This window comes from Melanerpes formicivorus, unplaced genomic scaffold (genome assembly GCF_026170545.1).
Source record: "Melanerpes formicivorus ecotype bairdi unplaced genomic scaffold, bMelFor1.0.p_v2 SCAF_6, whole genome shotgun sequence".
NCBI classification, from domain to species: Eukaryota; Metazoa; Chordata; class Aves; order Piciformes; family Picidae; genus Melanerpes; species Melanerpes formicivorus.
Window position 1 is genome coordinate 32130155 of NW_027142358.1, and position 27719 is coordinate 32157873.

Here is a 27719-nt window from a genome sequence, read left to right on the forward strand (position 1 = left end):
GATGAGTATCTGCCATTGGTGGAGCTCCCAAGGGCTGATGTTAGGTGCTGGTTACAGCTTTTGCCTGATGCCAGAGCTGCTGAATGAAACATGGTGGCCCAGAGTGAGGAAGGGCTGGCACTGAAACCCAAGCCAGGTAACAAGCTTGGGGGGCAGCTGCTGGTCTGGCTCTGGGGTGGGACTGCTTTGTCAGGACCTGGGGGCCTGCACAGCTGGTAGAGGTTTCAAAGGAGTCATTCATGAGAAGAAAACAACCAAATAAACACCCAAAGACAGTGCAAACCATTGGCAAAGAGCAGGGAGGGGGAGGCTCCATCTGTCAAATGGAGACTCTCCAGAGGGCAAGGAGGAGACAAGCAGTGGGGCTTTCAAATCTGTGACAAGCAAAGGTGCCAAATGGTGACATCTCATGGTTTTACAGGAGGCTCAGCCCCTTCTGCAGTGCCAGAGCCACCCAGCACCTGCCTGCCTGCGACCTTCTGCGTAAGGCCGTGTGTTATGTGCTCCAGACAGGAGATAAGGAGGAGACACCACAGCCAAGTCCTGGTTTCTCAGACAGGTAAGCCAGAGAAGTGGGGCAGTGGAGCAAACGAGCTGGTTAGTCCCTTTGCTGTGAAATGGTGTGGAGAGGGAGCCAGCTGCTGCTGCTGTCTTCTTCCATCTGTTCTGGTGCCCACTGCTGATGTCATTCACGCTGAGTGCACCCTCAGAAGGGGGCCTGGGACTCCCTCAAGTCATCATCAGAGGTGTTTTGGTTGTACAGCCACATCTGACACTTGTGTGGTGCCTCCCTGAAGGCTGCTGTGTAGCTGGAGCTGCAGAACGCTGTCCCAGCTCATGGGGAGAAGCTTGCCTAAGTTACTGGACTGAAGGGACATGCAAGGTGTGCAAGATGTCCCAAGGGAACCTCAAAGCAGCTTTGTCTTTTGGGAGATGAACCCAAGGAGAGAGGCAGGGAGCTTTGGGAAGGGAGGTTGGCAGTGCCCAAGCTGCAGACAAGGGCAGGGTGGGGAGCACTGTAGTGCCTGGTGAGGAATCAGGGTGATGGTTTGGGTTGAGCTAGAGCTGCCAGGAGCTGTCCCCTGGAGCCTGGGAACCAGCAAGTCCCTGCTTCCAGTGAGCTTTTTGTCCACAGGGTGTCATCACTGGCAGGAGCACTTTGCAGCCTGTCCTGCTGTTCAGCCCGTGCTGGGGGCTGGTCTGTCACTCAGGGGGTGGAAGTGGGCTGCTGTCCCTGGAATTCTCTGTCCAGAAGCCCCAGGGAAGGCCAAGCTGGGTGCAACAGTCCCACACCATGTCTTGCACTGAGTGGAGCTGCTTATGTCTCTGGTGGCTGAATCACTGCCCCGTGTGATGTGCTGGTTTGCAGGCTCAGTGCTCCCTGCCCTGAGAAACAGAAGTTGATGTCAAAAAAGAGCAAAATAGTTCTTCAGAAGCAGCTTGGAAGCATTGTGGGGAGCCCCTGGGTGGCTGTGCCTGCTGCTGGGCTTCCATGCAGAGCCTTTTAGAGTTGCTCTAGAAATAGAAATGGGTAGATTGAGGTTGGATGTTAGGATGAAGTTGTTGTCCAGGAGGGTGGTGAGAGCCTGGCACAGGTTGCCCTGGGAGGTGGTGGAAGCCTCCTGCCTGGAGGTGTTTGCAGCCAGGCTGGATGTGGCTGTGAGCAGCCTGCTGCAGTGTGAGGTGTCCCTGCCCATGGCAGGGGGGTTGGAACTTGGATGTTCCTTGAGGTCCCTTCCAGCCCTGACAATTCTGATTTCATGCTCTGGAGGCAGTTCTGGAACACAGCTCATCACTTGGTCCCTGGTGGCTGATCCTTGCACTGCAGAACACGAACAGACAGGGGAGAAAATGCCAGAGGGCTGCAGAGGATGCAAGCCACAGGAAGTGTTGCTTGAGCTGTCCCTGCCACCACCCAGGGCATGCAGCCTGGAGGGGCTGGCTCTGGACAGCGCCGAGCCCGGGCCGAATTAGCCAGGAAAGCTGCACAAGGCAGGGAGGAGGCAAAGTGCAGAGCCTGGTGAAAGAGGAGTCAGAAACTTTCCTGCTGGCTGGTCACTTGTCCTGGAACACAAAAAGCAGGCCAGCTGCTTTCCCCAGACGTGGCAGCCCCTTGGCTGTGCCCCGTGGATCAGCCATGCTCCTGCCTGCCTCCTGCTTCCTTCCACTACTTCCCCACCCCACTCTCCTGAGACTGGGTTGCAGGCCAGCTGCAAATAGCTTGGTCACACCCAAACAGCAAGATCTGAAGAGCAGAAAAAAGGAGGGGGTTACATAAACCAGGACACCTATCCCCCAGTTACCTCTGGAATGGCTGCTCAGGCTCCACAGCTGCAGAGTGTGGGCTCCTGGAGATGTGCACAGCAGGTACTGCAGGTAGCTTACTTTGCCCCACCGGGGTTGGAAATGCTTCCTCCCCATGCCAGCTCTCCTTTCCCTACAGATCTGAGAGACACAGATGTTCTTTGCCCCAATGGTGAACTCTGAGGACTGGTTTGTGAACCTCTTGACCTGAGGAGGAGCAGCTCCTGACTCCAGGCATTCACTGCTGACTCTGTAATACTTAGCTAGGGTGCAGCCCTGGGGCTGTGATGAGTCACTGGCTCCTCCCGGCACTCTCCGGCAGTCTGCAGCCTGCTCCTGGCAGAGGGGAGGCGGGGCTGACTGCTTGGGCTGTCTGGACGTGTGTCCCCCCCCGCTGACGGCAGTGAACCCCCTCCCACAGGGAGCTGGAAGCCCTCTTGGCTTTGCTAAAGCAAGCACTGCTTCTTGCATGCTGGGAGGGAAATGCAGGGGCTGGCCCAGCTCCTGTTGTGTGCTGCTGTCTCAGGCTGCATGGTCATGCTCAGGTGCAGCTGTGCTGGGAGAGCTTCAGATAGCCACCTAGGATGGTGGGGAGCTGCAGTGCATAAGCACTGGTCACATCCTCAAGTTTTCCCTTCTTCCCTGGGAGGCACAAAGGCCATCTAGGTCCCATAAATCCTGGGCAGATGCCTCAGGCTGCATGCCCCACTCTTGTCTCAGGAAGGAAAGCTGGGAGCTCCATCTTGCCCCATGAGGCTCCTGTGTTGCTAGCTTGGCAATAGCAGCCAGCAGGAACCTCACAACTACTTGCAAAGGGGCAGCCCTCCTTCAGCCATTACTGCCCTGGGGTGAAGACACAGTGTCCCCTGGCTGGAAGGCAGCCCACAGACTCCCCAGAGGGTTGGCTTAAGCCCTGTCTCAGAGGGGACAGAGCCAGGCAGCTGCTAATGATCTCCTGCCACATTACAGAAGGGCAAAGCAGCTGCTGAGCAGCACCAGGGCATAGCTGGGCATGCAATCAGTTGAGTTTCCCAAGCTAAACCAGCCCTGGTTTCCCTCAGCCTTGGTTCCAAACCTGTCAGCACAGCAGCTGTGGCTGAGGGGTGTTTGAGGGAGGGAGGGCAGGTGCCTTTCAGCAGCACAAGGCTCCACTCCTCGGGCAAAAGGATCAGGAGTTCTAACCAGCCCTTGCTATGCTTCTTCCAGGTTTCAGATGGCCACAAAAAGGTCTGAGTGCCACTGTGTGAGCTGGTGAGGCACAGGAACACCTGTAGTGAAGTCCTGATGAGGGACCACATCAGCTTGCCCTTCCCACACGTAAGTGCTCTGTCCCATAGTGTGCTGTTGGTGTGTGTGCAGCAGTCTGGCCTCCCCTCCCTAGAACTACTCAGAAAGGTTGTGGTGGTTTGACCTCTTCCAGAAATGGAAGGATCTGTCATCCCTGGGAAGGGGTCTCAGCAGCTGACCCTTTGCTGTGCCTCTTTGTAGAGTTTCAAGCCAGGAGTTGGTGTGGTTCCTACGGTGCTGTTAAACCCCACACTAGCGACTGCCATCAATCAGTCCAGCAGGGAGAGCAAGGGGCTGGGCCACACTCCTCCCCCAGAGCAGCGCAACTCCTCCTCATCCAGTTTTGCTCACAAGCAGCTCTTTTGCAGTCCATTAGAGCCCTGTCCAAGTGAGCCACAAGCTGGGGGCTGAGCACAGGGCCTCTGTCATTTGTGGGGTGAGCACCCCCTGCACCTGCCCACCCCCTGCACCTGCCCACCAAGATCAGGGAGAGCTTAGTTCACAGGAAACACACAGGGAGCTCAGCAAAGGTGTGTGCCCAGGGTTCCAACAGCCATACACCAGGAGAGCTTGGAGTGGAGGATTGTTCACTGCTAATGGCAGTGGCTTTTATTTTAAGCCCTTTTTTACATTAAAAGTATTACAAAAGACTGTAACAGTAAGGCAGTTTCTCAGTTGTCAGTCACTGTGAGCCAAACAATTTTCAATCTGCTTCAGTACAAAACTAGATTCTCACAGGAGCCACACTCTTGATCCAAAAGCCTGTTGGGAGATGGAGAGGTAAAGCAGAGAGCAGCAGCAGCATCCCTTACACAGGGAGTGTTTGGTGCCTGAGCACTACTGCAGTGGAGGAGGAGGAGGAGGAGGAGAGAAGGGTTGGCTGCAGCTTAAGAAAACAAAAAGGCATCCCCTTTCTCTTCCAATCATCTGGGATGTTTGGGTCTGATGTGCCTCAGCAGACTTGAGGTTGAGTTTTGAGGGCTACTGTGCTGTTTTCAGCCAGGTGAAATGTCCCACAGAAGACAAAACTCATGGTTTCCTCCCTGAAGAACTGCAAGTCACTAAATTCCCTGCTCTAAAAACTTGTGCACTAAACCATTTTTCCTCCTCAGTCCATTCTGAAAATGCTCTTGAGGGTAGCTGAGGTGCTGAGAGGTAAATGCTCAGCAAACTTCCCCAGACAAGGAGCCTGCAGGAAGTTCTCAAGCTTCTTGTTCAGCTTTTTGATGTTAGTTGAACAGAGATGGGAGACAAAAAACCCCAAACCATTGCTTATATCCAGCACAGAGCTGTGATTCCTCATTGCTGCAGTGAGCAGCCATAGAATGGGCTGGGTGGGAAGGGAAAGTCATCTGGTCCAATCCCCTCTGCAGTCAGGCTGCCCAGAGCCCTTCAACCTTTCCATTTTACCTTCCACAGCATTTCTTCCTCTCCAGCAGTACCTAAAGCAGTCACTGACACTTTTTTCAGTCAGTATTTCTCTGAAGTGAATGCTGCAACTTCCAGCTCTTAACAACTTTAATGCATCAGGTAACCACTCACTTCAGGAACCAACCCCAGCTCTTCTCTAACAGCAACCCCAGTGCTGTTTGCTCAAGGTGTTTGTTGGGGGCAAGAGCCTCATTTTGGAGTTTATTTGCTTGTTTTGGTTGATTTGTTTGGTGGTTTGGTTTTTGCTTTTAGAAAAGCTTTTTAAAGCTGCCTCAGAGAGAAAAGTCATCCTCCAGAGGTAAGGCTCCTGCACTACCTTGCTCTCTGTGTTCTGTTATGTGCAGCCAAGCAGTGGGACTTGCCTGCAGGCATGGCTGCCCTTTTCTTTTGGAGCTTAAGGAGAGGCAAAAGAAAAGGGAAAGAGAAACCTATGGCTAGGAATGGAGATGAATGGCACTGTGTGAGAGGGAGGAAAAGTCAGGTAAGGAAGCAGCACTATTATTGATTTGGTTAATGACTCCAATTTAGCCACAGAACACCCTCTGAGAAGCTGTTCCTTTGGTGACTCTGTATCAGATACTGCTCTGGTGTGCCAGCTCCAGTGAAAAAATGAGCAGTACAGGAGGGAGGGGGAACTGTTTCTGATTTGTCTTTTTATTTGTTCCCTTAAGGGCTGGATGGCTTCTGTTTCACATCTGCCTAAAAGCACAGGGGGGGAAAGGCAGGAAGGTGCAGGGATAAGGTGAAGCAGGTACATAGATCCCAAAGGTGAGAACAGGCTCAGTAGAGGTTTAACAATGCATTTTCCAGCAAAGGTTTTAAAGTGTCTTCTGAAAGTACAGAGTTATCTCCCACTCCTAGTACCTTACACTGCACTCTCGGTCTTCCAGAGGTATTTCTAACACCTTACAGTTGAGTTTCATCTACATTCTGGCTCAATTGTCAAGATTTTATTCAGGCTAAACATTGAGTTAATGAAAACTGGCTGGTTTTGCTTTTCCCTTGGTGAAGACTTCAGGCTTGACCTCCTCAATCAGTAAAACCTCCATCATGCAGAAGATCAGACTGCTGGGTGGAGCCCAGTGCAGCTCATTTTGATTCTTGCCCTGGTGCTAATGGAACATGTAGACAACATTTTGGTACAGGTTCTGCTGCTGAAGAGCAGCAAACCTCCCTGCAGCCTCTCCCCAGGCTGCTCCTGTGCAGGGAACAGGGGGACAGCAGTTACTGCTCCTGCAGGACCTCAAGCTCAGCAGCCACAGTCTCATCTCCTTCAGAGGTTTCAACTTCATCTCAGTGTGAGGATGGCTCATCACAAGGTAAGGTCCCTGAAGATTGCTGAGAACTGACTTGGGACTCTCTAGCTGTGTGGATGGCAGGAATCAGAGCAGCTCCAGCCCTGGCTCATGGGAGAGCAGCTGTGAAGTGAGCAGCACCAGAGCCTCTGCAAGAGGCCCCTTCCCAGCACGGCCTCGCTCATGAGCCACAGGGAAGGAGAGGGAGGTGGCCCAAAGCGCAGCACTGCAGTGGAGGCAGCCCCTGGGAGGTAAGCAACACCAAACCATCCAGAGCAGGCACCCTCTTGGGCCCCCTGTGCTAACAGTCACCTTGTGCCTGTAGGCACGGCCCTGCTGCAGTCTGCATGCAGCATCCCCACCCTTTGCAAAAGAAAAAGCAGCTGGAAAAGATTCAGGACTGTAACTAGGCCCCTCAGCTCCTCACAAAGCCTGGAGAGAAGGGAGGATGGGCAGGGAGCATTGTGGGAGGACTGTGTATTGCCTCAGCACCAAAGTTCCATAACCAATTGGAAATTCCATGTCCCAAAGCACAACTGTTTAGCTGAGTGAGGATGGAAAGGTTCCCGTCCCCACTGCCCAAGGGCCAGATGTAAGAGTTGACTACTTGTTGGGGATAGACATTAAAGAACAAGAAGGGAAGAGAGGAGCTGTAATTGTTCAGGCTGCTCTGCTGCAGGCCTGTGCTTGGCACAACACTGCTGAAGCAGCTCACTGTGAGTATGAAACTGCTGGCTCATGATGCCAAGGGAAGATTCCTATTCCCCCCAGAGGCTGAGGAGGAAGACAAAACATGGGGGCTTCTGGGGAAGTGGAAAACCAGGCCAGAACAGGGCAAGGAGCTGTTCCCTGGAGAAACACCAACCATGCAGTTCTCAGCAGCAGTGGCCAGGCACTCTAGCAAAGCAAGGAGTCAAATGTCTGGAAAGTGAGGAGTAGGAAGTGGTGTGGAATGGAACCCACCCTTAAAATCATCCTGCCCTCAGCAGACTGACAGTCCTGAGGAGGACTCTAGGAACAACCCCCAGCTTTCTGTGCTGGCCCGAGGGGCATGGTGAAGGGAACACCACACACAACACCACTGCTCCTTGTGGCCCTCCTCTGTATTTTGTCCTTTTTCTTTGTTTGTAACACTCAGATACCTTAATATATTCTGTTCATAAAACCTTAGGGGGAGAATTCTGAGGGAACCAAAAGCACATTTGTTATGTCCACAGATGAAACACCGGCGTAGTTGAGGAGTGAACCTGTAGTGGAGTGTTTGTTAGTCAATTGTAAACTGTAGGAGATGTGTGCATTTTACACCAACTGAGTAGAGGGGAGGCAGGGCAGCAGGCTGCATCATTCCAGCTCTGATAAAGTGCACGGCCTCCGGAACTCCTGTCCCCGCTCGTGGAGCCACTTGTTGGAGACTGCGAAGACAAAGGGGATTGGTCACTGCACCTCATTAGCTCCTGCTGCCAGCTAAGCTAAACATTCAGCCTATATACACACACACACCTAGACAAAAAGGAAACTAAACATATATATGGCCACAGCAACCCCAGGCAGAGCTACAGGCTGGGCTCAGAGTGGCTGGAGAGCTGCCAAAGAGAGAGGGACCTGGGGGTGCTGATTGACAGCTGCCTAAACATGAGCCAGCAGTGTGCCCAGGTGGCCAAGAAGGCCAATGGCATCCTGGCCTGCACCAGGAATAGTGTGGCCAGCAGGAGCAGGGAGGTCATTGTGCCCCTGGACTCAGCACTGGTTAGGCCACACCTTGAGTCCTGTGTCCAGTTCTGGGCCCCTCAGTTTAAGAAGGACATTGAGACACTTGAAGGTGTCCTGAGAAGGGCAACAAGGCTGGGGAGAGGCCTTGAGCACAGCCCTGTGAGGAGAGGCTGAGGGAGCTGGGGTTGCTTAGCCTGGAGAAGAGAAGGCTCAGGGGAGACCTCATTGCTCTCTACAACTACCTGAAAGGTGGTTGTAGCCAGGAGGGAGTTGGTCTCTTCTCTCAAGCAACCAGCATCAGAACAAGAGGACACAGTCTCAAGCTGTGCCAGGGGAAGTTTAGGCTGGAGGTGAGGAGAAAGTTCTTCCCTGAGGAAGTCATTTGTCATGGGAATGTGCTGCCCAGGGAGGTAGTGGAGTCCCCATCCCTGGAGGTGTTCAAGAAGGGACTGGATGTGGCACTTGGCGCCATGGTCTAGTCATGAGGTCTGTGGTGACAGGTTGGACTTAGTATCATAGTATCAATCAGGGTTGGAAGGGACCACAAGGATCATCTAGTTCCAACCCCCCTGCCATGGGCAGGGACACCCCACACTAGATCAGCCTGGCCAGAGCCTCAGCCAGCCTGGGCTTAAACACCTCCAGGGATGAGGCCTCGACCATATATCTATAGAGAGAGATGAAGCAGAAAGAGCTGTGAAGTTGATTGATTTAATAAAGGACCTGGCTGCTCTTCCTTCCACCATGTAGTCCAGAGGAAAAAGCCCACCAGTGAAGCCCCAGCTGCCAGGAGTAAGAAGGTGAGAGGTACTTACCCCATTTGTTTCCCACTAGTACTGGGCAGGCCGCGTGCCGCGTGCTGTAGTCGCCCTCTCCGCTGGGGAAGAGGTTGTACCAGAACACAGCTGTTCCCTGGTAAGAGCAGAGGAAGGCCTCAGCATTATGCTCTGTGCCACACACACTGCCACCCCAGCAAAGGGATGGGGATTTCAGACACTCCTCCTAAGGTGAAGGCTCTCCACACTCCAATGTTGGCTTTCTGCAGGAGTAAGTCTCCTTTGACTCATTCTGAGTCTATACACACTTGGCTGTGAAGTTTTCTGAACCCTGAAACCACTTTCATTCCACTCTGTCCTCTTTCAGAAAGCAAGGTAATGTACTGGAAATTAACAGCAAGGCAGCAAAGACCTTGGCATGACCCTTCTGAGGGGAAAAGCATCACAGGAATACACAGTTCCAGGCAGCACTGTCCCTGCAGACAACTCAAGACTAAGCCTACCTGCAGATTTGAGTGCTTTCAAGATGTGCTTTGAGGGAGGGCAGTGCTTTGCAGTGAATGCAAGGCCTACAGATTCCATTAGCATTGTTTTGGTTAGAAGAGCCCTTTGGGATCATCCAGTTCAACCATTAACCCAGCCCTGCCAGCTCACCACTAATCCATGTCCCTCAGCATCACATCTTGAGTATCACATTGAGTCCTGTGTCCAGTTCTGGGCTCCTCAGAAGGATATTGAGACACTTGAAGGTGTCCAGAGAAGGAGCAACAAGGCTGGGGAGAGGCCTTGAGCACAGCCCTGTGAGGAGAGGCTGAGGGAGCTGGGGTTGCTTAGCCTGGAGAAGAGGAGGCTCAGGGGAGACCTCATTGCTCTCTACAACTACCAGTCCCGGCCTTGACAACCCTTTCCTAATATCGAACCCAGGCCTGCCCTGGTGCAACTAAGACCATTTCCTCTTGTCCTATCACTTGTTCCCTCGGAGCAGGGACTGACCTCCACCTGGCTCTAACCTCCCTTCAGGGAGTTACAGAGAGTGAGGTCTCCAGCCTCCTTTTCTCCAGGCTGAACAACCCCAGTTCCCTCAGCTACTCCTCACAAGAGTTGTGCTCTAGACTGTTCACCATTTTCATTGCTCTTCTCTGGACCTGCTCCAGCACCTCAATGCCCTTCTGAGAGTGAGGGGCCCACAACTGAAGCAGCAGGTAAGCCCAAACTGTAACTATGCATTAACACACAGAACATCAGAGGCCCTGGAGATCAGCAGAACTACTCCAGTCACTTCACTTCATTGTAGGTTTAATTATGCTGTGCTCCTGTGAGCAGTGCTCTGATCTTCCTTACGTGAACTCATTTTAAGCATCTCTGCATCTGCTCTATTCCTGAGCAGGTCGAGAAGAGAGGCTCCACTGGGTGCCAAACCCCACGTACCTTTTTGGGCCACACGCTCGCTCCTACTTCAGGAAAGACGGTAGCGCCCCCTGCTGACACATCGCTCATCTGCAAAGGGGGAGAAGGCACAGGTAAGCCGCAGGCTGGGGCGGTCTCAGACTCACACACAGCAGCACGGTGGAAGGTACCCTCAGAGGTCATCTTGTTCAATCACCTCCAACTAGATCAGGTTGCCTAGGGCCACACTGAATCTTGATCTTGAATGTCTCCAGGGACAGGGCATCAACCACATCCCTGGGCACCCTGTGCCAGTAATTCACCACTCTCATTGTAAAGAACTTTGGTTGGACACGGTGATCTTGAGGGTCTCTTCCAACCTGGTTTATTCTATTCTATTCTATTCCTCCTTATGTCCAAACTAAATCTCCCCTGCTCCAGTTTCAAACCACTGTGCCTCATCCTATCACTCCAAGCCCTTCTAAGCAGTCCCTCCCCAACCTTCATGAAGGTCCCAGGTCCCCATCAGATACTGAAATGCTGCCATTAGTTTCCCTGGAGGCTTCTCACCTCCAGGCTTAACAGACCCAACTCTTTCACAGCCTGTCCCCACGAGAGAGGTGCTGCAGCCCTCTGACCATCTTTGCAGCCTCCTCTGGACTTGCTCCAGCACATCTGCCCAGAGCAGAGGGACAGAATCACCTCTCACCTTGCTGGCTGTGCTTTTGATGCAGCCCAGGATGTCATTGACCATTGGCAAGTACTTACAGCTGGCTCATCTCCAGCTGCTTATGCACCAGTACCCCCAAGTCCATTTCTGCTCTCAGTCTCATCACATTGTAGTAAAACACAATTTGGTTTTTGAACAACTTACTTTCCACCTCCCAGTTAGCAAGCAGAGGCTGTGTGGATAAGGGCCTCCAAAGAGGGCCAAACCCCACCCACTTCATGCCACAGCCAGCCCTGAATGTTACACACTTGATGGCAGTGAACATGCTGTAAATACTGATGCAGGTGAAAAGACACCAAAGAATGTAAGCTGCTCCTCAGCTTTGAAGGAATAGCCCCTCCTTAAGAACAGATGGAAGAGCCATTGCTTGTGGGTAAGAAGAAACCCTCTCTGTCTTACCATGAAGTTGGTGGCTGCCTTCATTTGCAACCGCTTCTGCACACCCCCTCCCAACCCCCAAAGCCATTCAGTGGTACAGAGTATGCAGTCAGAGCTGTTCTTGGCACTCACACGTGGCAGAACTCTATCACTTACATAAAACAACCAAGTAGCAATTCTGTTGCCTGTTCCCAGTTCCTTAAAAGCATCTGGCTCGTCTTTCTGTGAACAAAAGCAAGCAGATTCAGTAAACATTTCATTCTGATTACCCAGGGCAGCCAAGGCCATACAGCTGCAGAGTCAGCAGCAAACTCATGCAGGAAAAGGAGCTGAACCCCTCTGTTTGGGAGGAGAATGCAGTTAGAGTGGCTCCACTAATTTCACTAAGCCAGGCATTTATAAATCCCATAGGACAGGGAGGGCATGAGCCCAAGTTGCTAATCTGTGCTGCCTGAGAATTAGTACAGAAATCCTCCTCACAGCCAAAATCTCAATCACTTCATTACACTCTCTCATCCCCTCTTGTCCTTGGCCAAGAGGAGCACAGTGAGGGCATCTCTGGAGGCCCTGGTTCACCAAGACCCAGCTACAGCCCAAGCCTGCCCCTGCTCCCTTGGGGCTGGTCCTGCCTTTGTGGCCATTGCCCCGTCTCACCTCCCTCTGGGGCTGCAGGTGCCAGGCAGGCTGAGCAGATCACTGCTGCTGTTTGATTAGAGCTAGAGGAAGGTGAATGCTCCTCAGCAGAGCAGGAGCTTGGAACAGGCTAACAGGCAAGAGAGCCAGGTGGGCAACTATGAGGATTTTGTCACTTGACTCACAAGAACAAACCCCTTGTGGATGGGTTATGACAACTTTTGTCATACCTCTGTTTTTCACTTCCAGAGCCTGCCCCTGTGCCTGCTAGAATTCCAGCAATCAATTAACCCATGCATTTCCAAACAGAAACTGGTGTTAACCACTTGCAGTGCCTTTGAGCACATGCTCAGAGAGCAGAGATTCTGGTTAATAGTTGGTGGCTTGGTTTCACAGTGTCAGGTTAACCTGGAGGTGTTAAATCGCACACAAATAACCAACTGAAGGCAGCGGCATCATTCCCAGCAGTCTACAGTTGGGGCTGGAACAGAAACAGGTTGGGAATTTAAACCAAATAAAACAAATTAAGGATGGGGAGATGAGGAGACCTCCTTGGACTGTTCCCAGTTCTGTAACAGAGCACAGACACTTCCAAAATCTCTTCCCCAGCTTGCCAGATGTCTGCACCTGGGCTACGGGGAAAAACTCTCCCTCCACATGGCAGGCCTGCAGGGTAAGGTGAAGAGCAGCTTTCCTACACCACCCCCAGAGCCTGCCTTAAAAAGAGGGCCTTAAACTCTCATCCATGCAGCCACCTGTGCCTCTCACAGCCAATAGTATGAAGCTCCTTCAGTGGCTTGTCTGCCTGCATGTATGTTAGCTGCTGCCACCATCAGCTGCCACATGTGCCAGGAGCACTTGGACTCAATGATCCTCGAGGCCTCTTCCAACCTTAGTGATCCTGTGATACACAGGATAGACACAGAGTCTGGGTGGTTTAGCTGCACACCCTGCAGTGATTTGAAACATAACTGCTGTCCATGGCCAGGGGCTTGGCCAGCTAGAGTGTTTCTGAAGACATGGCCTCAGATTCAGAGCCCTTTGCCCTGGTAAGGGCTGTCACTGGTCATCTCCTTACAATAATTCCTTTTTACTTACATCTTTTCAGAAAAGCCTCCTTGTCCTGCAATGGCTAAAATGTTTATCAGTTCAGCTGGTGGTTTAGAGGGCTTTCTCCACTAGCATGAGCAGGGAAGTTGAAGAGCTACAGAACTGAATACACATTAAAGAATACAAATTGTGCCACAGCCAAAAGGCCCAGAGGCTTCACCGGGTGACTATCTCTCCTCTTTCTCTTTACTTGCCCGTGCAAAGTCAAAGTGGGGTTCATACTGTCCTCCCACTCCATAATTTGCCACCTGAAAAAGAGAAACACAGTGCTTGTGAAGAAGAAAGAGGTGGAAAAAACAGGACTTACCCTTCCAAAATCAAAATGAGGCTCATACTGGCCTCCTACTCCATAGTTGGCTACCTACGGTGAAAGGAGAAGCACAACAGCTAGTGAAGCAGTACTGCATCCAGACAAGAATTTGACCATCACCTGCAACCCTCTTCTTCATACACTCATAGAATGGTTTAGGTGAGAGGGCACCTTGAAGATCATCTAGTTTCAACCCCTCCTGCCATGGGCAGGGACCCCCTTTCACTAGACCAAGTTACTCCAAGGGCCTGTCCAACCTGGCCTTGAACACACCTCCAACACAAGCATCACCCAGAAACAACTTCCCCAGTTAACTTGTTCCAGTGCCTCACCACTCTCACTGTTTGATAGGTGAAGTTTAAAAAGCCACAGGAGACAAGAAGTCTCTGCCAGTTAAACTGGCATGTGTGCTGCAAAGTCCTACTGGCTTTACTCAGAGGTAGCTCTGGTTGCACCCAGACTCCTCATCAGCATCAAGCCAGAACCTGACCCTGAGCTGTAGTGTCTCAGCCCTTTAGTCTGCTGTTGCAGTTGACTGGGCACCAGCTCCCAGCAAAGCCACAGCAGCACCTTCCCTTCCCCAGGGTTAGCCTTCCCCGAGAGCTCTTCTGTCTGCACCCAGCTGAATGGCAGAGACGTTGTCCCATTTCTGAGCACCTGCTACTGTCTGACCTAGGCACTCCCAGGTAACAGAACCTCACCATCAAAGTGCTCAGACTCCTGAAGACCTGGACAACTGCAGGCTCTGAGGAGCCCCAAGATGCTTGGCTACAAGAGCAGCAGCACATCCAAGACTGGCAGCAGCACACCATGCAGTGTGCTCCATGTAAGGAGTCTGTAATCTCCCCAGGCTAGAGAAACCTTCTTCTACACTTTGCAGACTTGGCTCTCTTCAGAACAGGCACAGCACTTCTACATCAGTCAAGTTTGAATCACTTTATCTCCATGTCAATTAAAAGTATCCAGTGTCCCTCTAGCTGATTGATTTAATTTCATCTCTTCTCTGAGTTCATAACCTCAATTTTCAAGCAGATGCTTGGGCATTTTGTATCAGAAGTCTTGAAGAGAGCAGCACACCAGCCTCCAGGCAGCACCTTCCCTAGGTGTTCTGCTTTCTAGGTATTCATGCTTTCTCACAATCACCAAAGCAGCTGTTCACTTCAAAGCCTCAACCAGATGAATTAAATTCAGTGCTTCTGAAATAAAATCTTCTCAGGTGACAGTCACCCTTTCCTGATCCTTGTGGTCCCTTCCAACCCTGACTGATGCTATGACACCAGACACACACCATTGGCCTTCCAGGACTGAGGTTGGAATGGCTAATCTAAACCCTCATTCTCTGCCCCCTTTCCATTGCCCACCAAAGCAACCACAGCTCTGCAAAGCCAGCTCTGTTTCCTCCTCCCTGTAAAACCCCCTCAGTTCCTCCCCCAGCCTGCAAACCAGCCCTCAGATCGCTGCTCCTGGACTGGATGCACATTTGTGGCCACCTCACCAGCTCTACCAGGGTGAGCACAGTGATGCACACAAAGCCACCCAAAAGTGGACATTCACCACCATGCCTGTCCTGACAGCTTACCTGCAGCTCCTCTGCTGTGGAGACATCAAGTCCTGTTAGGTCCTGTATCCGTGTGTTGATGCGGGACACCACCGGGCTTTCATAGCCAGACAGCCAGGCACTGATGTGGGGGGAAAGCACAACGATGAACCCAGCAGGGCAGTCACAGGCAGGAAGCCAGCAGTGACAGCTGCAATTACTTCATTTTTTTTGTACTTTACAAGACTTAGGTAGGGGGATCAGAACTATTCCCAGGGCATCATGAAGACCTGCATTTAACAAACATGCTTCCTAGAAAGAACCCTGGGAACACCAGGTGAAGGGATCTCTAACAGGAATTTCCCATAGTGGACTGACTGAAGCAATGTTCCAAGCAGTGAAATCTGCTTCAAGCTGTTCTCTAAAGCAGGTACAAACCACTGTGGCTCTTACCCACTCCCAACAGCTTCTTTAGACCCCACCTGGGCTGCCTTTGGAAGCAACGCTCGGGAAGGGGCTAAGCGAGTGACTTCATTGAGAGTGAAGAGAGTCTGTGTGGTTGTAACCCAGCTCTTCCACATCAGGCCAAGTGCTCTGTGAGCTGTCCTGTCACACCACTCACCTCTGCAGTGCTGCTAAAAATCATTCTGAACACAGTTCAATATTGCACCATTTCCCTTGCCCAGCAGTTTCTACCCAGCCAGCCTACTGCCAAGGGGATGATTAACACATTTCAGGTACACAGGGGCTTGAGGAGGCAGAGGAAGCCTCATTACTGCTGCTTTCATTAAACATAAATTAGACTCTCAAATTAAATAGACTTTTCTAATCAAAATGTGAAAGGTCAGCCCCACAGTTCCAGGGAAAATAAAAGGCCTTTTTTTTCAGTTCTTTACAAGAAAAACATTTTGCTCTTCAAAAAAAGGTAAATATCCACTGCAGCTCCCCTCTGCCTTCTTTCCCTTTGTTAAAACCTGTTCACATGGTGCTTGGTTTTCTTGCTGTTTGACTCATCCTGTTCCAGGCCACATACCTTCATTTTCACCCTTCCCCTTGGCATGCTCTGGGGGCCCCTCCTCTCTAATTACCTTGGCCACCTCCTCTTAGTGACTAGCATGGATAACGCTCTCTGTGAGATGAGCTGGGCCCTGTCTTTCCCCCTTCTTGCAGCAGAATTCCATTTAATTCACAGATAGTTTTCTCTCTTCCTTTTTTCCCTAAGCACCTGCCTCAGCCTTTGGGGCTCAGCAGTGGCTCCTGCTGCTGCTCCAAGACTGTTGGGCAGAAATAACCTCAGAGCCCGGCTGGCAAGTACAGCTGAGTGTTTTTCTACTCACCCAAAGATGTGAATGCTAAATGAAGGTAGGCAAATTAAACCCCCACAACACTTAGGATGGGAGGAGCAGTAGCATGACACGTGACACAAGGCACTGACACAGGTTACAGAATCTCTACGAGCATATTTGGGGGGTTTTTCCATGACAAACAGACCAGGAAGAAATGAGCTTTGAGACAGACTTGCACAAACACTGACACAGACCCATCCACTTCTGAGCACTGTTAGTAAAAGGAAGTGTTACAATGCAGCCTTGCTTGATTTGAGGTGATAGGAGAACACAGACAGCCTACATTCCCCCAGTGAAGAAACCAGCTATGCCTCCACATGCTGGGCAGTCAACTTGACCAGGTAACAGCCACAAGCAATCCTAACCTCACATGCTGCACACAGGAAAAGCCCCAACAGCCACTAACTTCCACATGTATGCTCTAGCTACCTCTGTCCACTCTGTGCAGAAAGGCTTTAAGAAGTAAAGAAGGGGGAAAAAAGAACCCTCCTTCCTATCCTGGTTATTTAAGTGGCAATGGGTGCTTTCAGCAGGAGAATACTGCATCCTTTCATGAAGGGACAGTACTATATGTATTTTGAACTGGAATTAATAGCCCTGGTACACAAAGAAAGCCTATGAAAGGTGGAGGAAGCAAGGAACTGTAAGCATATTCCAAGTGCCAGCCTGCCTGCTGGTAGCAGTGCAGAGGGAGGCCTGTGGTGCTGAACAGTTTGGTGTGAAGAGTCACAGCACCATTTAACTCAGAGTATCACAAACCTGCTTCCATGAGGCCAGAGGGCTCAGGAGGGGCTGCACAACCCACACCCATTGCTTTCAGGCTGCACAAGGGCCTTCTGTTACTGCAGGCTGTGCCTGGTGGCCTTCACTGACTGCAACAACCTGTCCTACATTGCCCTCTTCTGCTGGTAGGCTCAGCCACGCTCCTCTGCTGATAGCAGTGTGAGTGCCCAGTTCACAGCCATTTAGAACAAGTATTCCTCACACACAGGCATCTTTTTCCCTCCTCTTGTCTATCAAAGACCAAAACTCCCTCACCAGTGGCATGCAGAATTAACAGCCTTGAACGGTGCTCAGTAAGCCTTTTCCTTTCAGTCTGTGCAGAGCCAGCATGCTCAGTGAATGTGCACTTGGTAACTGAAGTCACTCATCTGACAGTTGCATGATGGGCTCTGTCACATCTCTGACTAGCTGACACCTGTGAGCCTACTATGGACAGAAAGCTTCATCACAAAAAATGGGACAAGCCTATTTCTGGGAGCTCACAAGCAAGGCAGTATGAGATACGAGTGCCCTGCCTTACAGGACACTTTGGTGTTTTCTTCACTGGCACACCAAACCCCAGAACTCCCTGACCATAGGGGCACAGAGTAGTTTGGTGTCCCCCTTGGCCAAGTCAAAAAGCCACCCATGAACCAAGCTAATACTTTACAGGCATCCAAAGAATGTCATTAGCCTGTTGAAATCCTGCTGAGGGATGGATTTTATTCTTCCTCACACCAAGGCCTGCTTTTTCACACCACATTTCATATTACCAACAGCTAGCAGTCAGCACAGTTACCTCTCTCTCAAATTTCTCTATCAGCAATCAGAGGATCAGTAAGGTTCAAAAAGACCTTTGAGTCCAATCATAACTCAACTACCCTGGCTCTTGGTAGAGATTTTTAATGGCACAAAAACCTCCAATGCAGAAATAATTCACACTGACCAGTACATTAGGAAGAAAAGACTCAAGACCACTGTCCAGAGCTAAAGGACACACACATGGGATTGGGCACCCCAAAGCCCACCTTCAGCTGCACTAGCTAGCCCAGTACCAGACATCACACAGGTCTTAGTTTCAGCTATCCCAGCACTGCACCAGGGAAGTATCTGAAGGGGGCCTACAGGAAGGCTGGGGAAGGACTTCTCAGGATCTCAGGTAGTGATAGGACTAGGGGGAATGGAATGAAGCTGGAGGTGGAGAGATTCAGGCTAGATGTGAGGAGGAAGTTCTTCCCCATGAGAGTGGTGAAGCCCTGGAATGGGTTTGTCCAGGGAGGTGGTTGAGGCCCTGTCCCTGGAGGTGTTTAAGCCCAGGCTGGATGAGGCTCTGGCCAGGCTGATCTAGTGTGGGGTGTCCCTGCCCATGGCAGGGGGGTTGGAACTAGCTGATCCTTGTGGTCCCTTCCAACCCTGAATGATACTATGATACTATGAATTTCAACATTGCTATTGTCACTGACCACACAAAATACTACCCTTTATGTTTAAAAACTTTCTGAAGTGCACTTAGTATGTAAAAAGTGTTAGCAGAGACACACTGGGGAGTGAATAAAAGCCCAGACTGGTATTTCTGAAGTGGAAACTTGAACATCATATGCTCCAAGCTCTGACGGCCTGCTGGGAGGAGAGAGGAAAAAAACCCAGCAGCATGGTTAGAAGTGGTGTCAGAGCAGCTGAGTCTATTCTGGTCCTGCACACAGCATGTCTTGACAGTGCTCCTTGAGCTGCTGGCCAGGCGCCCTCTGCTACACAGCCTGCCACGTACTGCAGAGCAAACAGTAGTCCTCTCAGAGGCAGGAATGCTGTGATTGAGGAGTGCATTTGCTAGGAAAGAATGTTTGGAGGGGGAAAGCAGGCAGCTCTTAAAAAAATAAAGAGAACATTTTTGGGGTTTTCAGGAGCAATGATGCATCTGGAAGCCAAAGCAGCTCAAACTGCTCCAGCAGGCAGCAGAAGCTTCTACCAGTGGCTCGGGAAGAGAAGTTCAGTGACCCAGCGTTAAAAACGTGATTCATCTAAAGCAGGCTGGTTTGGGGGCTCTTGAGGGTGGCTTTTACCTCCTACTGTCAAGTTCTCTTTTGATTTACATACAGCCTAAGCAATCTGCACATGGTGAACTGCAAAGGCAAGGGGACACAAAGTCTCCCTCCACCCTCACAAATTCTTCTCTCTGACACGGCACTGTGCTGTATGGTTCCTTGCAATTCCAATGCCACTTTCCAGCCACATACAGAACAGCTCAGTAACATCTGATGCATTCCTGTGGGCTGCTTAGGTATGTTGGAAGAAGGTCCCCAGGTGCTGCATTGTTGAGCCCCAAATCTAAAGGGTCTCATTCACCAGGTACCAGCCAGCAGGGCTCTATATCCCAGGCACCAACCAAGGAAGCAGCAGCAGCACCTGACCTTACCCTTCATCACAGGTAAGGCAGTTAATTCCAGATTAAAGCCCCAGGAGTCATGTCACAAAGCCAATGAGAACTGAGGGGAAACAGGCTCTAGCTGCACATAATCAGGAGGGAATCAGCTTCTAATCAGGGGTGGTGGCTGGTGCTATTTTTCCTGACTGTGGCATCTGTGATAGTCTCAAGGCATCACACTTCCCACGACAGAAAAATCAAGGCTCTAAATAAAAAGTTCTTTTGCTGAGAACCATCTGGTTAAACAGGAGCCAATGACACAGCTCCATTTCCATTAGTGAGCTGGTCACCTTCTCCAATTCCTATTCCTAGCTCATCAAGTCAGGCAGAGAGCGAGGGTCTGTTCAGAGTCAAACGCCCCAGAGACTGAATACATGCTGCCCTCTGCAGAATGAGCAGCCACAGACGACACAGGCAGGTAGACAGGACAGGGACAGACTTTAAGATTAAGCAACAATTAAATGCAACACAAGTCAAAGGGGGAGACATCAGTTCTGAGAGTCACCCTGGAGGAGCCTGTGGAGGTAGTTTTAAGGAGCAAACGTGTCATAGCTGACTGGACAGCTTCCAAAGGCCTCCCACTCCCTGCACACCCCCTGAGGAGCGAGCAGCAGCTGAAGGTGTGAGGCAGTTCCAAGGTACAAAACCCAAAATCAATCAGTTTCCAAAATGCCACAAGGTGTGGTGCTGCCATGAGCTGTAAGCATTCCTGCATCAGCTAACTGGTGCTCCAGAACTGTGAAGCAGCACTTTTAGGTTTTGAACAGAAAGTCACAGCTCATTAAAAGCCCTGGAAGCTCAACCTGCTAAATTCTAACTGCAGGCTTTTGTTGAAGCGGCAAGAGTGTTAGTTTTCCACTAAAGCAGCAATTGCTTGCGACCACTTCAAGCAGAAAATGCTTTAAAATCACCCAGCTCATCTTTGCACTGCTCCCACAACTGGCAGCAGCTCCAGCACCAGCTCTCAGCAGCAAGGACCAACGCTGGAGCGTGCTGGCAGAGGCGATGCGCGCTGCTGGTCAGCGTGAGCGGCGCCCTGCTGCCGGGTTAGTGTGTTAGCTGCACTAGACAGGGCATGCGAAGCAAGAGGGCAACTCCACCCTGGCTGCCACTAACACACAACTGTTTCCTAGCTCAGACTGCCTGCTTTGTTATGTAACAGCTCAGCCTGCTTTAGGCCACTCTCTCTCTGCTAAGAGAAGCTATGCAAAGCCCTGGATTGCCCCCGTCTAGAGATGCAGCGGCACAGTCCCAGAAGGCTTCCTGGGTCGGCTGTGCCTGTGGAAGATGCTCCCCTTACCTCTTAGAGACTCTGTAATGTGCCGTGGTCAGTTTCCCAGTCTCAGGGTCATGAACAGTAGCACGGCTGAGCTACAAAAAGAGAAAGGACAAAGGCTTACCCACCTAGCCGGCTGCTTTTGTGCCAAGCCACTGGTGTTTGCAAGGGTTCCGATTGGTCTGGATGGAATGCAATGCTCTCGGATCAGCAATGTTAGAAGGGCAACAGAAACTGCAGCTGCCATGGCCAAATCAAAACAAATTGGGTACAAAATTTGGTTAGATTGTCCTTTCACTTTTTTTCCTCCTTTTTAAAATCCTTTTTACTTTCTTTTGTGGTTTTGGTTTTTTTTCTTTCCTGTTCTTAAACCAGAGACTTTCTGTGAGTCACTTCTGATGCTGAGTTTCCCAGGCAGTTCCTCCTCACCCAGAAGTTTAACTCCTTTCTGTAGTTTGGCTCAGTGCTGATGGAACACGCAGCCAGTCTTTAATCCCCACTACTAAAACCAGGGGAGGCAGGCCTGGGGTAGGTGGTGTCTTCTAGAGACAGCCAGTTATGGCAAGCATTGGCTACATGCAGGACCTGCAGCCCTCACTAGGCAAGCTGGTGAAAGTGAGGCAGATTTGTGTCAGAGCACAAGTTGTGACATGATTTGATTTGGGTCAAAGAGCCCAGACAGGAGTATGAGATTATCTTGGACAGCGAGATGCTGTGGGAGTACTGAACGTACCCACTGCAGTGAGTGACTCAAAACATCTCTTACAACAGGTAAAAGGCTCTGCAAGTGCTCTGCTGGACTGTACAAGGAAGGGGAGGGCAATTTTGTGTTGGTGAGAAGAGCAAGGGGAAGAGAAAATCAAAGATACCTAGATGCTGCTCAAAGTTTTACAGCATCACCTATTTTTCACGTTGATTGCAGACTGCCTCTTGTGCAGATCATCATTTGAGCAGATGCATTAAAAAGGTGACCAAAACCAGAGAGAGATACCCAAGTTTGCCCCCTAGAACTTCTAGCTGAAGGAAAAGACCGAGAAACTCAGCAGCACCAGCCTGTTACAGATCTGCAGGTCATCAATGGGTGGCCTAAAGTCGCCTTACAGAGCGCCTCTTCTTTCCCCATAGTGAGCAGAAGGCACCAACACGTCTGGCAGAGAGCTCTCTTACCTTTTGCTAATTCTGTAATGTGCAGTCTCCAAGGCTCCCGTTATGGGGTTTGAAATGGTGGCTCGCCTCAGCTGTGAAGCGAACCATCAGAATAGTTGCATTACAAAGCACATACTGCAGCACAGCAATCCGACCACTCAGAAGCCTACTCGGGGTGGGGAACGCCATGCCAGCCACCCCACAAGCCACCCTGTCACCTCCTGTGGTGGTTTTGCCTTTTACGGAGCAGGTGGAAGTTCATGAAGCAGTGATGGGGAAAGAGGAGGAGTCTCCAGTGTTACCAAGAGATAGGGGTTCAGGTGTGTGGTTTTTAAACAGAGTGATAGAGGAGATGAAGTTTCCCAGAGGCAACGTCTCCATGTCTGCAGCAAGAACAGCAACTGACTGAATCGAGTGAACTAGCAGCTCTCCTCTCCTCCAGGCTGCAGCACCTGCTGGAAGCGGTACAGAGCGCTCCTTTGTCAGGTACAGAGCACTCCCTTGTCGGTGCTCTGCCCTGCACACAGCACCAGGGCTTCTGCAGTTTAACTGAATCCAGACTACACTGATCTTCCACGAGGCAAAGATGAATCAAACTCCACCTTTCTGAGTCTTTCTGCACCAAAAGCAGCACGCTGACCTCTAACACCACTTGCCTGGCTCACAGGCACACCCACACCATGTTCCTCAGTACACAGAGTTGGAACTCCAGGTTCAAGGCTTTGCTTCCCCTCTGCTGCACTCTCTTTACCTGATACCATCCCTAACACATAACCTTATGTGTGCCCTTCGCTTTGTTCATGAGCTCTCAGACACGCTCCAACACTCCTTGCTGGGCAGACTGAGCTCCAGAACCCAGGTTTTGGAAGAGGCACAAAACGACAGACCGAGTCCCAAACAATGAGAACTGCTTCTCTATTGTTAAACTAAGTAAATCACACTGGCCCCAACAGGAAGAGGTGCTGGGAACTCTTAATGTGCTGCCTCTCCTCTCATCCCACACAGGTGCACTGAAGAATCAAAACACAAACTACAATTCCTGTGAGGCTCCCAAGGCTGCATAACCCAGGCTCCATCCCACCAGCACAGCAGAAGGCTGGGCACAGATCAGACAGCACTGACTTGTGAGAGGCAGTGATGGCAACATCCCGAGCCCAGGGAAGGAGAAGATGACCTTTTAGTCTCCAAACCACAAACCTCTTGCTACACTCATCCATGAGCCCTGCAAGGCCTGGGCCATAGGAAATACATGGAATGCTAACTGCATGCAGATGCTTCCAGGTTAATGAGCTATGAACCTCCAAGTCTCTGCCACAAGCCAAACATCTGACAGGGAAACAAGTCTCTCAGCAAGTTCAGAAGGTGAAATCACCATGCTCACAGGGTTTTATTTTCAGTGCTGGGACTCATTTCTACTCCATAAAGAAATGATTCAGTCCTATCCCACAGACAGAATGCCAGAGCTTTTGCAGCAGCAAGGGGGCTTCATCACTTAGAGACAAGCAGGGCTCTGATTTTCAGCCTGGCTGGCTGACAGGAGAGTAGGAAGAGGTGGTTTACAGGTAAGTGAAGAGAACTGCTTGTGCTTCCTGCTTACAGCTCAGAAAGCTGCCTCTGAAATACAACACATCAGCCTCTAGCAAGTTTTAACCTCACCTCCAGGCTACCTAGTACTCAGTGCAGTAGCCAAGGATAGCATCATCGTCAGTGTGCCCACAGCTGGTTTCCTCTACAGCAGACCAAGCTAACAGTCTGCCCTATAATTAATGCACTTATCTCTGCTTGCTCAGCTCTCTCTGGGCAAAAAGCCATTTAGGCTAAAGACAAATTTCACAGGCAGGAAAACTGTGTTTCCTGTAAGTTTTTATCTTCTTATAGAGGTAACTAATTGATAGAAAAAGAAATCCATGTAACTACATCTTCAACGTGGTTCCTAAGATGCAGAATGACACCAACTGTACAGAGGACAGCCCCATCAGTTTGTGGTTTACCTGGGATGCTCCTCTTAACTCTGCCCCAGGTAATTCTGGATTCAGAAACAAGGACCTTGGGATCCAGGTTCTGAAATAGGATTTGAAGAGCTGGTTTTGTGAATGAGAAGCTGATTTAGTACTGCTCTCTTAAAGCTCTTTCATCTGAGTGGAGAACACCACCATCCATTCATGTTTACTCAATGAGGTGGCATTCCAGAGTAGAGCAATAGCTGTCTTTCTTTGGACAGCACTCTTCCCCATGTCACAACTTGGGCAAGCACAGACTTAAACCAGAAAACCAGCCAAAAGCTAGATAGGCTTTAAGACAACCTAGCTGCAGGAGGTTTGTTTGCTGCTGCACAACACACCCCTGACTGGAAACAGCACTCACCAGAACTGTCTGCCAGAAGAGCGCATCAGCCCTGCACTGCCGTTACCTGGCTCTCTTAGCCACACACAACCTCCAGTTCCCCAGTGTCTCCTTCGAGACCATCACCCAGAGCTACAAGGTTAGAGAAGCAGTGTGTGATACACCGTGCACAGATCTGTATTCCAGAGGAGAGAGAATTCCACACATACAGAAACCCCCCCGTGGAGCCGAGCATCCCCACAAGGCAAAGAAGTGCAAGGCATTTACCCTGGGCTTTGCCAGCTCTTTCACGGTCTCTATCTCTTCGTCGGAGATGATGTCAAGGAAGCGAACGATCCGAGGCTTGTCCCACTCGTCCTCCTGCTTGACAGGGCCCAGGATGTAGCGAGGATTCCTGTTCCCGTCGTAGTAGCGGCAGAAGAGTCTTTTCTGTCTCCGAGGAGTCTGCCAGCAAGGGGCAACAGAAGACCCTCAGGGAAGCGCTACATGACACATCCCCAGGACATGAGACAGCAACAGTTCACTTTCTGTGCCTTAATCAGAACCCCAGCACGGTGGGGGGTGGCAGGGACCAGCCGGTCCAACCTGCCTGCTAAAGCGGGGCCTCCCACGGCAGGCTGCCCAGGACCAGGCACATTTAGAACCTCTCCAGGGAAGGAGACTCCACAACCTGTCTGGGCAGCCTGCTCCAGGGCTCCAGCATTCTCACAAAGAAGTTTCTCCCCCTCTTCATGTGGAACCTCCTGGGTTCCAGTTTTTAGAATAAACTTTATTTTAGAGTAAACCAAACCAGGTTGGAAGAGACCTTCAAGATCATCGCATCCAACCCATCAACCAATCCAACCCACCCAAACAGCTAACCCATGGCACCAAGCACCCCACCAAGTCTCCTCCTGAACACCTCCAATGAGTTTGTGCCCACTGCCCCTTGTTCTGTCACTGGGCACCATTGAGAAGGGCCTGGCCCCATGCTCTTGCCCCACCCTTTTGAGAAGATCCCCTTTCAACGCTTAGTGTTATGTTACAAGTTCAAGAGGTGCTTTCAGTTTCAGAAATGACCGTTGGGAGGTGGTGAACCTTAACTCTGCAACAAGCACTACTTCACACAGTGCTACTGCAAACAGCTGTTGCTAAAGCACTACACTCAGACCTAGACTTGCAGCATCCCTCCTCTGCTCCTTACACTGAAGCAGCGCACCCAGGCTCACCAGCTGAGCCTACAGCAGCGTTCCTTTTTGTCTACTGGAGAGAATGAAAGAGGGAAGACATCCAACAGATGTTAATCCCCAGCCAGCTTCTAGAAACACTTCCCTGCCTTCATGCCACAAAAAGTCTGGACAGGGTTTGGTTACAGTTGGTCTTGTACGTTTGAAAACAGTCTACTCCACTTTACCATTTTGAGACCCTCCCCACGGCACAGCATTTCGTACTTCCTTCTCTCGGGCAGGTAATCCTTTTTCTTAACCTCAGTTTCCTTCTCCACCTGCTCTTCTGTATCTGTACCAGACTTATTTGCTTCCTTCTCCTTCGCCATGATATACTCAAAGTATTTCATGTTTCCGTTGGCTCTTTGGTGCTCAGGATCTGGTGAGGAGGAAACAGACAATTATCACTGGCAAGTTCCCCACTGCTGAGGAAGCATCCAGAACAGGCCATGCACAAAAAGAGAGGAAGCAGATGCACACCACTGCTTCTCAAAGAGAAATAGGAAACATCTACTCTGTGTTGAAAGCATTCACGGGACAGCTGAAACTCCAAGCTGAGCTGGAAGTGATGCCCGCCTGCAGCATGCACTTATCTTACTCATCTACAGGAAAACACAGTGGGCTTCCAGAGCTAAGAGCTCTCAAAGCTTTTTCAACTTCTTCATCAGTAAGAAACCACTTACTGTGAGGGCAGGATCCTCAGCAGACACAGAGGTCCAAGTAAAAGGAAAAGGGTTTGGCCATCCCAGCTGATCTCACAAGAAAGAAGGAGACACAAGGGAGCAGTACAGGGAGAGAGCTGGGACAGCATGGCTGGCTTTACACCTAAAAGCTTCCCTGATGGGAATTAAGATTTCTGGTGACAAAGCTTTTAACAACCACTAAGCTTGCAGAATTAGCCTCAGCTCATAAGTAAATGATTCTTGTTAGCCTTTGCTGCATTAGGTTCAGTTCTGAACTTCCCAGGGCATCCTCTACACAGTCAATATTTACACAAGCATAAACACTTCTCATATTTCATTAAACAGAGTCTTAGCTCCCTGGCTTGCATTCTGTATTTCTTCTTCTTCCAAGTTTTCCATCTCAAGTGTGCTCAATTTGCATTTCAATCATCTGCAGACATTTTGGTATCCCCCAATTCAGTTTCAACCTAATTTCATTCTTGCCTGTACCTATGGGGAAGCAATCTCAGAACAGCAAAGCCAGACACAGCAAGAGATCCAAACTTCAGGCAGCAGCAACTAAGAGCAGTAAGTGGTTAGAAGGTAGCAGTGACAGGAGGCAGAGAACACCTCCGCAGAGCTGCGAGTCTCTCACGTACCCAATTCCAGAAGGCGTTTGGTGAGCATCATGGCTTTGGCCAGATCCCCCTGCTGATACACAGCATAACTCAGGTAGTCCAGAATGTAGACTTTATCTGCAGAAGACACTTCTCCCTCATCCAGCTGTTTCAGAGCTTGTTCCATCCAGAGCTCAGTGTGGTAGTAGTCAGCTTCGGTGTAAGCAATCTTCCCCAGCTCAAAGCAGTCCTCAGCTGTTAGGAAGGATTTGTGCTTCACACCTGTATTTAAGACAAACCAAGCAGAGCTTACACAGGATTCCAGACCAGTCCTCAGTTATTTCTTACTCTTCACAGGGTAGTTCAGTTCTCTTCAACATCTCCCATCTGTGGTGGCTACTTCCTGAACTCAGTGTATCTACAGCCTGTAAATCCTTGGCAGAACACAGGAGCAGTTGGTTGGATGCAGCTTTCCGCTGCCAGAGCACCAGCAACTAGCTAAATGTCTTTACCATTAGTGGAAAATGAAATAAGATAAACCTCCCTTCTTCAAAACCCCAAACTCTTTGAGCAGGGATAATGGGAAGCTCAGAGCTGTATTTCCAGGCATTGCATTCTTCCTTTCAAAATGCTACTGAAGAGTCCTATCAGCAACAGCTTAGTGGGGGAGGAAGAAGAAAAACAACAGGCAGTAAATTCCCAGCTGCTCAAGAGTTTTTCTTCAGTCATTTTTAGAAACATTTGAAGAGACCTCTGCAAGATTAAAGCAAGAGTAAGCAAATTACAGATTCCTACTTTGGCCACTCTAAATTAAGGCCCAATAAAAACCCCCAAATTTCATCTTGTAAAAAGGAAACAGGACCTACTACTTTCATAGCTAAAATTACATCTTAATATATCCTGAACTTCTAACAGCAGCTTCCACAGCTGTGTTCAAACAAGGGTATTCTGCTGCTGAAGGCGTGCCCCAAGAGATTAAATAGCTGAAAAGACAGTCCAAGAGATGCTGTACCCTGCAGAACAACCTTGTTTCTGCCTGCTAAATGAACACCT

General features: G+C 50.3%; 1 protein-coding gene and 1 long non-coding RNA gene across 5 annotated transcripts in view; one reads left to right on the forward strand and one right to left on the reverse strand.

The window, feature by feature from the left end:
• Positions 1 to 4166: 4166 nt before the first annotated feature.
• Positions 4167 to 27719, reverse strand: part of P4HA1 (prolyl 4-hydroxylase subunit alpha 1) — a 42070-nt gene continuing 18517 nt past the window's right edge. For 2 of the 4 annotated variants that reach the window (XM_068140360.1, XM_068140361.1), the window contains exons 6-15: positions 26709 to 26948; positions 25576 to 25766; positions 24450 to 24626; positions 20718 to 20788; positions 14930 to 15029; positions 13348 to 13401; positions 11454 to 11519; positions 10232 to 10300; positions 8843 to 8939; positions 4167 to 7729 (exon numbers count right to left, since the gene is read on the reverse strand). In XM_068140360.1, coding sequence (XP_067996461.1) covers positions 7659 to 7729; positions 8843 to 8939; positions 10232 to 10300; positions 11454 to 11519; positions 13348 to 13401; positions 14930 to 15029; positions 20718 to 20788; positions 24450 to 24626; positions 25576 to 25766; positions 26709 to 26948 — 1136 coding nt within the window. In that variant the 3' untranslated portion in view covers positions 4167 to 7658. Of the gene's footprint in view, positions 7730 to 8842; positions 8940 to 10231; positions 10301 to 11453; positions 11520 to 13234; positions 13289 to 13347; positions 13402 to 14929; positions 15030 to 20717; positions 20789 to 21860; positions 21932 to 24449; positions 24627 to 25575; positions 25767 to 26708; positions 26949 to 27719 lie in introns of all 4 variants that reach the window. The other 2 variants (XM_068140364.1, XM_068140362.1) reach the window with 2 other exon arrangements.
• LOC137442098 (uncharacterized) lies at positions 8331 to 14553 on the forward strand. The gene is made up of 3 exons (XR_010987578.1): positions 8331 to 8827; positions 10191 to 10323; positions 14027 to 14553. It is a non-coding gene; the product is annotated as an uncharacterized lncRNA (long non-coding RNA).